Raw genomic sequence first — 13599 nt, 5'->3', positions numbered from 1 at the left:
AAATAACTTGGAGAAAAACTTTTGGTTTTACTTGGGCTTCTTTGTCTGTTTTTTTGAGGCAGGGTTTCATGTAGCCCAGGGTGACCTCAAACTTGTTGTGCAGTTGTGGTAGCCTTAAACTCTGGATTCTTCTGCCTCTGTCTGGAGTGCCAGATTAGAGGTGTGAGCTACCAATTTTAAAACCGTTTATTACATTGTATATATAATTTCCTGATGAGCGGAGAGAGAACTATTCAGATGTTTGCCTTTGACTATTCTTTCCCTAATTGTGATGTCTGGAGAGTCCTGTGAACAACCAGTTCACCAGAGACTGGTGATGTGTGGGGAAAGATATGTTTTGGTTCAGAATCTCACAAGACTCAGACTATCATGACAGAGGAGGCAGGATGGCTGTGGGAGCTAGCTCATACCAGGGCAGATTAGGAAACTAGAAGTCTTGTGGTGATAAACCACTAGGCCCGCTTCCAGTGTCTCATTTCCTCCAGCAGGGTCCCACTTCCTAAGTACCCACAAGAGTACCACCAGCTGGGAACCAAGTGTTGCCCATTCAGACTTCAGCAGGTCACCCATTGTAACTGTTTGTCTGCTGCTGTCACAATGTCTGCTCACTTACACTGCCTGGCATTAAGGGTGAAAGAAATTAAGATGGATGAGGCTTCCTCGTCTGCTTTTACTGAGGTCTGTGCAGTCCGTTGTATGGTTTCCCGTTTCAGATGAGCTTAGAATCTTCAGGTCCTGAGAAGATAGGAATTGGGTTCTGGTTTTTACTATACCTCTCTATCAATTTGGAGAAAATTTCATCTTAACAATTTCAAGTTCTTCAAACTGTGAAAGCGGGATACTTTTTATTTGTTTGTACTTCTTTAGTTTATTTATGCTATGTTCATGGTTTTAAGAATATGTTTTGAATTAAATTTACTACATTAATTCCTAAGTATTTTATTATTTTAAGGCTACTGAAGATGGGAGTTTTCTTAATGTCATTTTCAAATTGCACCTCACTATAAAATCAGTTTTTAAACATTAATCTCATAGAACTTGTTTATTAGTTCTATTGGTTTTTTTTTAATGGGTTCCTTAGGATTTTATGTACACAAGTTCAGTGTATTTGTGAATAGTTTTGCTGTTTTCTTTCTAATCTAGATGTCTTGCATCTCCTCTTCTTGCCCAATCCCATAATGAGCAGAAATGTCTGGAGTTGGCATCCTTGTCTTCTTCCAGAACCTGGGTAAGAGGGCCTATTCAGCCTTTCATGACTAAGAATAATAGTAACTCTAGGGAGCATTTTTGTCAGTGACCAGTGTTTTAACAGACAAAGCTGTGCATTTTAGTGTCAGCAATGCTGCTGGAAGAGCTTTGCAGAAATAGATGGCGGCATCTCAGATCTTAGATAGACAGAGAAACACAGTGACGGCGCAATTCTGTGCAGTTTGTGATCTCCTCCATAATGGGCAAAAGTCAATTTATTCCTGAGGATGTAGCTCAGATGGGAGAATGCCAGCGCAACATGAGGGAAGTCCTCATGTTGATCTCTTGTTAGCACCATATAAACTAAGCATAGTGGTGTATGCCTGTAATCCCAGCATTTGGGATGTAGAGGCAGGAGGATCTGTAGCTCAGGGTCATCCTTGGCTACATAGTTAGTAGCCAGCCTGGGATAAATGATACCTTGTCTGAAAATAAATATTAAATAATAATTGATAATCCAGTAAAAAAATGAGTACCATGATTATACAAGCGTTTACAGCCCAGTTTGGGCAGCAGTTGCCTAGAATGTCTGCACAGACTCCTGCAAAGTTCCTCCCACCTCCGGTGCTAGCCCCACCCTTCTTTCTCAGCCACATTTAGTCTTACTGGTAACTTGGGGCTTTAAGTTGTAACTCTTTTGTGAACACCACATATTATGGTGTGGAGAGTCCTCCTGTGTATTGGAACATGTGTACATTAGTGTGGAGAGTCCTCCTGTGTATTTGAACATGTGTACTTTAGTGTGGAGAGTCCTCCATGTATTTGAACATGTGTACATTAGTGTGGAGAGTCCTCCCATGTATTTTAACATGTGTACTTTAGTGTGGAGAGTCCTCTGTGTATTTGAACATGTGTACATTAGTATGGAGAGTCCTCCGTGTATTTGAAAATGTGTACTTTAGTGTGGAGAATCCTCCCATGTATTTTAACATGTGTACTTTAGTGTGGAGAGTCCTCTGTGTATTTGAACATGTGTACTTTAGTGTGGAGAGTCCTCTCGTGCATTTGACCATTTTAAATTAATGTGGAGAGCCCTCCACAGGGTCATGTGTTTGAACCTGTGTCCCAGCTACTGGAGCTGTTCCAGAGGTTAGGAATCCTCTGAATTGTTAGCCAAATAAGTCTTCAGGTGTTTTGTGTGGAGAGAAGTAGCTAGTGCATAAAAACCACATTCATGCGGCATTCAGTGGAACAAACTATGAAAGTTTATTGGGTTCTAAAGATTATCTTCAAACACAGTGTCAGTGTTGACTTTTGGTCTGGTTTGGGGGCTAATAAATTGTAGTTTTACTCTATACACTAGGGAAATAGTACAGTGTGACAGAAGATTTTCCTGGTGCTAAAGGAATGAATTCTGGGTAAAGACAATTGCTGCCAAGCCTGGTAATGTCAGTTTGCCCGGAACCCACAGAGGAGGAGAGAGCTGACTTCTTCCTGAAAGTAGTTCTCTGACCTGTATGTGTGCACCATGGCACACTCACACATACACATGTACACATATATACACAATAGTAAGTGTAAAATGAAACTATATAGCAGTTAGTTATTATCATCCCCGACATTTTTATAAAGATCACTTTTACTCTACAGTAAGCTTAGGCCTGTCTTTCTGAAGCACTCAGGCCAAGCTACTGAGACGAGATGACAGGCATCTGAGAAAGACAGTTCTTCAAAGTTCTCAGGTCTTTCTGCTGAGCTATATTGGTTTAACATTGACTTTGTCGTGCGTGCAAGCAATGAATATATGTGTGCACTCCTTTTTAAGAAAAAGTTGAGCTCTACTGCCATCTAGGGCTATTATTTCACACACATTTTTGTTTAGACTTTCCCAAGCTGCTTTCAAAGAAATGCAGCACAGAAGAAAAGGTGACCACTCCTGGTGTGCCATTAAGATTCTTTTTAGATTTTTTTACTTTACTTTGTGTGTATGAATTTTGCCTGCATGCATGTATATGCACCATATGTGTACCTAATACCCACAGAGGCCAGAAGAGGGAGTCAGATTCCCTGGAACTGGAGTTACAGAGAGGGTCATAAGCTGCCATTTGGATGCAGGTATCCAGGTCTCCTGCAAGAACAGCTAGTGCTCATAACTGCTGAGCCTTCTCCCCAGCCTCTAGTGTGTAATTTTTATTTACTTGAATACAATTATGCATTCCCTACTGGGTGCTTAGCATTCAGTGTGAGAGAAAACGGATTCTTCCCAGTAAGTAAGTCTACAACCCTCTGACGAGCCTGGCAGGTGGATTTCAACCTGCATGGCAGTCACTGCATCAGAAATGCCACTGATAAAGAGCAACCTCAGTGAAACACAAGTGCTCAAATCATGAGTTTAAAGCATAATTAGCAAACAGGTCTCAGTGAAGACTGCTGGCTCACCAGTGTCTGTCAGATTACTTTCAGATGAGAGCTTCAGGGAACTCGAATAGAATGAGTGACTTGGCAGACCTCAGAAGTCTTTCTGTGTGGGAAGGGACATCTCAGATAGTTGTGCGTACCTGACACTTCTATAAGCACTTAATGTTTTAATATATACTGTAACTAGTCTAGAGCCTGAAGCCAAACTCCATGAACATACACCATAAACTCGTCTGACCTGATGATAACATGTCACCATTTTGCTGTGTTATATTTCTGACATGAGTGCCCGCCCCATGTTCTAAGCATTCAAAATATTAGAAAAATGGATTTGTGTCTATTAGCTATTTTATATATGTATTGCAATGTTTTAAAAATAGCTTCCCTGTAAATTTAATTCATATCATGGCTCATGGTGGCATTAAAACAGCACTTGGTCCCTATGACCTCTAGTTCACAGTAAGACAGTTTCATCTGGGCTAATTACAGATGCGGCCAGAGAGAACACTTCTCTAATGACTTTCTGAGCTGTCCTATGGCTAGCACTCCCATTAGCTATGGCTTCAGAAGTATTTTAATGTGTTTACCTTTGAAAACATCTAGATCTACACATACAGGGCCTAACTGAAAGCATTTAAAATCCAGTTTTAAGCTCCAGTTGGCTCTAAACTGGAGATTAAAATTCAATGAAAAAAAAAATAACAACTTAAGAAAACATTTTGAAAGTGTCAGACTCCTTGAAGTGAGCATAACTGCTTTCCTGTGGAACCGGCTCTTGGTATTGGCAACCTCAACACACACGAGATGACCCTGGGTAAGGTACTCCTGTCTCCCCATAGAGAGGAGGCGGGAAGAAGCTACTCACATATGAAAATGCCTTCATTTGTTGACGACGCTTTCTTTTTACCATTGTACATTTTTGGCTTCTTTGTCAAAAATTATATGTTCATAGGTGTGCGGGTTAATGTCAGGGTCTTCAATTCGATTCCATTGGTCCACATGTCAGTTTTTATGCCAGTACCAAGCTGTTTTTATTACAGTAGCTCTATAGTAGAGCTTGAGGTCGGGGATTGTGATGCCTCCAGAAGTTGTTTTACTGTTCAGGATTCTTTTGGCTATCCTGGGTTTTTTGTTTTTCCATATGAAGATGAGTTCTTTCCAGATCTGTGAAGAATTGTGTTGGTAATTTGATGGGGATTGCGTTGAATCTCTAGATTGCTTTTTGTAAGATTGCCATTTTTATTATGTTAATCCTGCCTATCCATGAGCATGGGAGATCTTTCCATTTTCTGACATCTTCTTCAATTTCTTTTTACAGGGACTTAGTCATATAGCTCCTTCACATGCTTAGTTAGAGTAACCCCAAGGTATTTTATATCATTTGTGGCTATTGTAAAGGGTGATGTATCTCTGATTTCCTTCTCAGCCTGTTTGTCTATTGTATATAGGAAGGCTACTGATTTTTTTGAGTTGATCTTGTATCCTGCTATGCTGCTGAAGGTGTTTATATGCTGTATCAGTTCCTTGGTTGAATTTTTGGGGTCATTCATGTATACTATCATGTCATCTGCAAATAAGGAAAGCTTGACTTCTTCCTTTCCAATTTGTATCCCCTTAATCTCCTTATGTTGACTTACTGCTCTGGCTAGAACTTCAGGTACTATATTGAATAAGTAAGGGGAAAGGGGACACAGCCTTGCCTTGTTCCTGATTTTAGTGGTATTGCTTTGAGTTTCTCTCCATTTAATTTGATGTTGGCTGTTGGCTTGCTGTAGATTGCCTTTATTATGTTTAGGTATGTTCCCTGTATTCCTGATTGCTCCAAGACCTTTATCATGAAGGGGTGTTGGATTTTGTCAAATGCCTTTTCTGCATCTAGTGAGATGATCATGTGATTTTTTTCTTTGAGTTTGTTTATATGGTGTATTACATTGTCAGACTTTCGTATGTTGAACCACCCTTGCATCCCTGGGATGAAGCCTACTTCTCCCTTTCTGTTCTTGATCCAGCTGGGATCTCCTGCTCTTCTGGTGGATAATTGTTTTGATGTGTTCTTGGAGTCTGTTTGCCAGTATTTTATTGAGTATTTTTGCATCAATGTTCATGAGGGAGATCGGTCTGTAGTTCTCTTTCTTTGTTGCATCTTTGTTTGGTTTAGGAATCAGGGTAATTGTAGCCTCATAGAAGGAGTTTGGTAATATTCCTTCTGCTTCTATTGTGTGGAACTGGATGTCAATGTGTAGAAGGCTGCAAATAGATCCATATCTGTCACCATGCACAAAACTTAAGTCCAAGTGGATCAAAGACCTCAACATAAATCCAGTTACTCTGAACCTGATAGATGAGAAAGTAGGAAGTAGTCTTGAACCCATTGGCACTGGAGATCACTTTCTAAATATAACACCAGTTGCACAGACACTAAGAGAAACAATCAATCAATGTTGAAATTGAGAAGCTTTTGTAGAGCAAAGGACATTGTCAACAAGACAAAGCGACAGCCTACAGAATGGGAAAAGGTGTTCACCAACCCCACATCTGACAGAGGGCTGATATCCAGAATATATAAAGAACTCAAGAAATTAGACATCAAAATGCCTAACAGTCCAATTAAGAAATGGGCTATAGGACTAAACAGAGAATTCTCAACAAAGGAAGTTCAAATGGCTGAAAGACATTTAAGGAATTGCTCAACATCCCTAATTATCTGGGAAATGCAAATCAAAAGGACTCTGAGATACCACCTTATACCTGTCAGAATGGTTAAGAACAAAAATACAGAAGACAGCTTATGCTAGAGAGGATGTGGAGCAAGGGGAACTCTCCTCCACTGCTGGTGGGAATGCAAGCTTGTGCAGCCACCTTGGAAATCAATATGGCACTTCCTTAGAAAATTGAGAATCCATCTGCCTCAAGACCCAGCTGTAGCACTCTTGGGCATATACCCAAGGAATGCTCAATCATACCATAAGGGCATTTATTTGCTCAGCTATGTTCATATCAGCATTGTTTGTAATAGCCAGAACCTGGAAACAACCTAGATGCCCTTCAACTGAAGAATGGATAAAGAAAATATGGTACATATACACAATGGAGTACTATTCAGCAGAGAAAAACAATGACATCATGAGGTTTGCAGGCAAATGGATGGATCTAGAAAAAATCATCCTTAGTGAGGTAACCAAGACTCAGAAGGACAAATGTGGTATGTACTCACTCATAGTAGTATACTAGATATAAAACAAAGATGACTAGAATGCTACTCACAACTCCAGGGAGGCTACCTAGAAAATGGGACCCTAGGAAAGACACAGGGATTGCCCAATGACAGAGAAATGGATGAGATTTACATGAACAATATGGAAGACAGTGGGAGTAATGAAGGGCAAGGTTCGAGGGAAAGAGAGCTTAGGGGAGCAGGAGATCCCACCTGGATCAAGAACAGAAAGGGAGAACAGGGAATAACAGACCATGATAAATGAAGACCACATGAGAACAGGAATAGGCAGAGTGCTGGAGAGGTCCCCAGAAATCCACAATGATACATCCACTGTAGACTACTGGCAATGGTCGAGAGAAAGCCTGATCTGACCTAGTCTGGTGTTCAGATGGCCAAACACCCTAACTGTTGTGCTGGAACTCTCATCCAATAACTGATGGTAGTGGATGCAGAGATCCTCATCCAGGCCCCAGGTGGAGCTCCAGGAGTCCAATTGTCGAGAAAGAGGAGGGACTGTAAGAGTGTGAATTGTTGAGACCAAGATTGGAAAAGCACAGGGACAAACAGCCCAACTAATGGAATTATGAACCAAAAGCTGTGGAGCCCCCAGCTGCATCAGGCCCTCTGGATAAGCGAGACAATTGAATAGCTTGAACTGTTTGGGAGGCACCCAGGCAGTGGGACCAGGACCTGTCCTTAGTGCATGAGCTGGCTGTTTGGAACCTTAGGCTTATACAGGGACACTTTGCTCAGCCTGGAAGGAGGGGACTGTACCTGCTTGTACTCAGTCCACCAGGTTGAATTGAATCCCCAGGTGAGTCTTGGCCCTGGAGGAGATGGGAATGGAGGGGAGGATGGGGGGGGGAGGTAGGGGTGGGAGCAGGTGGGGGGAGGACAGGGGAACCCATGGCTGATGTATAAAATTAAAACACAAATATAATAAATAAAAAAAGGAGAAAAAAGAAAGAAAAGAAAATGCCTTCAAAGAACCTTTCTCTTTTAATTTAAAGATAATAAATGACAGAATATAGGTGTCTTAAAAATGTGTTCCAATTTGTTGCAGCAAGAAGCTGTGGGCTGACTGAGTTAGTGGCCAAGGTGTAGAATAAGATTACAGTGAGTTACATCAAGTATCAAATCACCTCTTTTTTTTCTAGATAAACTTACTGTATTAAACATACCTGTGCCATAATTTTATGATAAGCCCTCCTTACAGAGTCAAATACATAGCCATTAAACACTAATAAATTTGTAATTTCAAGGCTAGAAATATGGATTGTCTTTCTGGAGATTGTAGTCAAGGTAGGAAAGATCATGTGATTTCATGTTTTGACTCAACTCTTAACCTACTTTTAATTCTTACTAGAAACCTTCTCTAGCCAATCCAGGATCTGTACTGCCACCTTGTGGTAATGTTTTGTCTCCCTCTGTACAAATTGCTGCTTGCCTTTGTCCTGTGACTTTCTGCCCCTTCTCTATAGCTAATCCCTTTTTGTCTTCTGTTTTGGCTAGAAACCCTTCCTTATCACCCACAATCCCACGTAGAGCCCTCGGTGGTATTTCATGATTCATTTGTGGCTGAACTGTCCATCCACAGTACCCCTGTTCATGACCAGAGACGTGAGATGATGGACAATGCTCCTTTGCTTGTCTCACGGTCTGATTGTGTGGCCAAATGCATTCATCGAAAGTTGTTATTTTGAGAAATTATAATAAAATGTAATTTTTAAAATATTTCATATTGAATGATCTTTTCATATATAAAAAAACGGACTTTTATGATTTTGTGTATGTTTTTATCTTTGCAGCTTTTGTCCTTCCTTCAGGGTTTATTTACATTTTACCACGAGGGATATGAACTTGCCCAGGAATTTGCACCGTATAAGCAACAGCTGCAGTTCAACTTGCAGAATGTAAGAATGCACCTGCGCCTCCCCCCAACCCCCGTCATTCCTTAGCAATGACCTCAGAGTGACTCAGTTGGAACCAAGCCAGACCTTGTCTAAGTATGGTGAACCACAAGTCCATGTTATAGATGTCCTCATAATTTATTTCCTACTGATGAATTGAACATATGTAAGAGGAGAACTGATTTTATGGTAGAAAAATGTATGCTACTGCATTTTATAAAAGTAAATATTACCAAGGTGGAGGACCCTGAGTTACCTGGTATTCTTGTTAGCTTTGTGGGTGGCACAGGATGAATAGAGTCTGGATTCTCATACCCACTGTGAGTATATTTAATACAGTGCTATAGATGATACATTTTTTTATGGACCTTACCATACACAAGCTCCTCACCACACACAAGCAAGAATAGTAAATTCATGTGGTGGTGCATATATTACTTAACCTGATTATAGAAATGATTTTACAATATATACAGCTATCAGAACCTCACAGGTTCCCACAATGTGTGTTCCCTTTATCTAGGAGTTATCCTCAAAGCCAGGAACAGAGGAGGAATAGTCTTCACATTCTAAGGCCTCATATCTCCGAAATCATATGTAAAACAGGTGCTATTGATTATTTGCAGATAAGTTTAAGTTTAAATGTAATTTTGAAGCATTCAAAAGCATTGCATTAAAGAACGGGTGTGAGTTACTCACAAACAGGCCATTTCTACCAGCTTATTTTGTGAAGTCTCTGAACACATAAGGACACTTCTACCGTTAGCCAGCACATTTCTGCCATTGTCAAGCCTAGGCAAGGATGAGGTCTAATGTTGAGTCTTCAGTCACTCTAGCCATAATAACCAAGGATGCCCTCACTCAATTTTCTGTGAAAGGTGTTCCTGTTTATTGGGTCTTGTCTTTGTGGAGTCTAGTGAGCACACTACTGGGCCGGCATGCCCCTAAGGAACTATGCAGTTAGATTTTTCTAATCATGTTTGGGTTTCAGCTTTTACTGAACTAAGATCCCCTAGCAGGAATGATTTAATCTTTAACCCATTTGCATTATGTTTTCAATGTGGAAGGCAGTTGTCTGTCTTCAGTAAAGATTAAAAAGGAAAATTACAGACACCAGAGTTTTATGAGTTGTTTCTGTATTAGCTACAATATCCACAGTTGGAATAGGAGAAAGGAAGCACTTGAAAAAAATTAGTCCTTTTGTTTTAAAGATAGAAACAGCAAGAGAGTCACCAGAAAGAAAGAAAAAAAACCCTCATCTACTTTAAGGTTTGCTTCTCTGTTTGTGGACCACAGAGAGATCTTGGGGTGAGCTATTGTTTCTATGTTTTTAGACAGACTTTGTTGGGGTGATGTGTTTTGAATGTAAAACAAATTGTTTTGGAGAAAACCTCTTTTTTTCCTCTACAGCTTCTACAAACTTATTATCAAGTGTATGAACTATTAATTTCAAAAGAAGTAAGAACTTGGACTTTGTATAAATAAATTTTCCACCAGTCTTCTAAGAACTGTGTTAGTACTTCCAGAAACCAAATCATGTGATGTCTTCTAAAAAAAAGCCTTTCAACTGTACAGTTCACTGAGAAGTAGACTCTGGAACTCAGTTTATTTGAGGAACCACCTTAATCTACCCATGTGATCAGTTTATTTGTGAGTTCATCACAGCAAAGTGATTTTATTTAATTCTAAAAAATAAAAATCACAACAAGCCTTTGGGACAAGAGGAGATTTTTTTTTTTAAGTTGTCCTTTGTCACATATATTAAAAGCATCTTTTTTTTTCTCCCTCAAAAGTGATTAAGCTCTTATGTATCTACTTTTATTTTTTCATTTTTTTATTTTTTATTTTTTTGGTTTTTTGAGACAGGGTTTCTCTGTGTAGCTTTGCGCCTTTTCCTGGAACTCACTTGGTAGCCCAGGCCGGCCTCGAACTCACAGAGATCCTCCTGGCTGTGCCTCCCGAGTGCTGGGATTAAAGGCGTGCGCCACCACCACCCAGCTATATCTACTTTTAATCTTAGCTACCCAAAGCTAGCAGATACTTAATAATGTTAGTTGCTGTTGTTCACCTACTTGGGACTCACCAGAGAGTGGGAAAGTAGAAACTCTCCTACATAAGGAGAGTCAGAGAAGAGTGTGGACAGTCACTGTGGAATGTTTCCACCACAGCGACTCAAAACAGACACACAGCTCAGCACACGGAGTCTTTATATGTTCAGTAGAACCAAAAGCACCAAGCTTGCCCTGACAGCCTTGGAAGTTTTGAGACTTTAGGTGAGAAATTCCTCAAACCTGGTGCAGTGAGTGTGTTGTTTCCCTTCTCTTCAGACAAGGAATAATTTTGAAAGTACTCGACAAGAGGTAGAGAGACTGATGCAGAGGATGAAATCTGCTAACCAGGACTACAGACCACCCAGCCAGTGGACCATGGAGGGCTACCTTTATGTCCAGGAGAAACGTGAGTCCCAGAGACCAATTTGAGCTCTCTCTTTTTATTTTCCTTTTCATTTCCTGTGTGTATGGGGTCCATGTGTGTGTATAAGTGTTGGCATGTGTATGGACATATGTGTGTGGTTGAACATACACATATGCACTCATGTGTATAGAGATTCATATCAGAAATCATTCCTCATATGGCAGGGTCTGTCAGTCAAGCCCAGAACTCTCCAATGGGGCTAGTCTTATTAACCAGTGTATTAGTCAGTGTTCTTGAGAAACAGGACTGATAGATTTATTAGAGTGACTTACAGGCTGCAGTCTGACTATTCCAACAATGATTCCCAGTGAAAAGTCCAAGAGTTCTGTAATTGTTCAGTCCACAAGGCTGGATATCTTGGCTGGTCTTCAGTATATGCTGGACTCCTAAGGAAATAGGCTCTAATGACAATGAGAATGAGGGCAAGCAGCCAAAGAGAGCACGCTTCCTTCTTCCATGTCCTTTATATGAATTGCCACCACCTTTATATGCTCCAGATTTAAGATGGATCTTCCTACATCAAATGATTCAATCAAGAAAAATCCCTCACAGATGTACCCAGAAGCTTGGGTTTTGGTTAATTCCAGATGTAATCAAGTTGACAACCAAGACTAGCCATCACAGGCAGCTTGCTCTGGGGACCTCATCTCTGCCTTCTGAGGCTAGAATTACTGGAGGGTCAACACATCCTCCTGACATTCATTTCACTTGCGGTCTGAGATCCAAACTCAGGGCTTCATGCTTGCATAACTGATATTTTTAACTCCTTAGCCATTACCCTAACCCCTCTTATTACCCTACTCCCTCAAGTGTGTGTGTGTGTGTGTGTGTGTGTGTGTGTGTGTGTGTGTGTGTACCTGTACAGTACACTATGTGCATGTCAGAAGACAACTTGTAGGCTCTCCTTCCACCACCTTGGTCCCAGGGATTGAACTCAGGTTGTGAGCCTTGGTGGCAGATGCTTTTACCTGCTCAGCCATCTAGCTGACCCTGCATTTAGTGTGTCATATAATTCAACATGCTGTATCTGCACCACAGATTTTGGTTACTTACTTGAAATCAATGCTATGGTTTCACAAGGGAAGACTGAATCTCTGTACAGAATTTAAGACCATATTCTGTCTACCATCACCAAAGTGAGGAAGTATTTCAGATTTTAGCACAGGATCTCTGATGAAAACACTGCTAAGTTCAGTTGTAGAATTTGGTTGTGGTATCCCATCTCAATCTAAAGTTTGATAGAAAATTGAAAATCAAAACCCCTGTCAGGATGAATCACCTTGGTGACTATACTGCTAGTTTTTCCCTCAGAAGCATCATTGTTACATTAAATTCTGGGTTCTGCCAGTTTTCAGAAGCAAAACTGGCAATTATGCCATGTCTCATCCACAGGCTTTACTTTCTGATGTGAGAAAACCATTAGCTGACCCAACAGAGTGCTGTCATAGTGGCCTCATGCTCAGAATGCTTTCCCCATAAAAATTAGCATAAATCCATCCATATGTGACTGAGGTAGGTGACAGGATCCTTTCTGTGTGCTGTCATTAAATGAAGCCACTTTGACCATTTTGGCTAAATCAACTCACTTTTAAGTCAGATGTGCCCTAAAGTGCCATGCTCTCATTAGTGATGAACAAGCTGTTATTTCCAGCTTCATGGATATGTACATGCTTTTTGGAAAGTAGAAAACTGCATGTTTAGATTTTGTAGCAACAACATTTTGCCACCAAAGCTTTGCAACCTATGTTTTTGCTTCTTGCCCTTTGATATTGTAAGATACTCAGAGGAACATGCTCCAAATTGTCCATGTTAGTGCGGGCGGGGGGTGGGGGATGTAAACAGACATTTCCATCCTGCCAGCAAATCCCAATTACCCAAGCAGCTGCTTCCCACACAGAGGCTTATATTAATTATAAATGTTTGGTCGATAGCTCAGGCTTGTTACTAGCTAATTCTTACATTAAATTAACCCATAAGTCTTATCTATGTTTAGGCACATGGCTTGGTACCTTTTCCCAGTACAGCATTCTCATCTTGATTTTCTGCATTTGGTGGCAACTCTCTGACTCCACCCTTCTGCTTCCCAGAATTCTCCTAGTCTGTCTCTAGCACTAAATTTCTTCCTGACCAGCTTTTGACCAATCAGCTTTTTATTAGCAAATGAGAGTAATATACATTCATACTGTAGAAAAGGATTGTTCCACAGAATTTCCCCCTTTCTGTCTAAATAAAAAAGGAAGATTTTAACTTTAATGTAGTAAAATTATATACAACAAAAACAGTTATCAAGTAAGAATTACAGTTATAATATCCAGTCCATTTTTATTTGACAAAATTAGAAAATATACTCTATTATCTATCTTATCTTTGTGAGTTAAAATTTTTGTACAT

General features: G+C 40.3%; 1 protein-coding gene across 2 annotated transcripts in view; it reads left to right on the top strand.

Annotated features, from left to right (window-relative positions):
* Positions 1-13599, top strand: part of Arhgap42 (Rho GTPase activating protein 42) — a 234821-nt gene that overhangs the window by 176281 nt on the left and 44941 nt on the right. For both annotated transcript variants that reach the window (XM_036192656.1, XM_036192657.1), the window contains exons 7-8: positions 8632-8736; positions 11061-11190. In XM_036192656.1, coding sequence (XP_036048549.1) covers positions 8632-8736; positions 11061-11190 — 235 coding nt within the window. The remainder of the gene's footprint in view (positions 1-8631; positions 8737-11060; positions 11191-13599) is intronic.

This window comes from Onychomys torridus, chromosome 7, assembly GCF_903995425.1.
Source record: "Onychomys torridus chromosome 7, mOncTor1.1, whole genome shotgun sequence".
NCBI classification, from domain to species: Eukaryota; Metazoa; Chordata; class Mammalia; order Rodentia; family Cricetidae; genus Onychomys; species Onychomys torridus.
The sequence above is the reverse complement of the archived record's forward strand: the minus strand, read 5'-3'. Positions and strand labels throughout refer to the sequence as shown.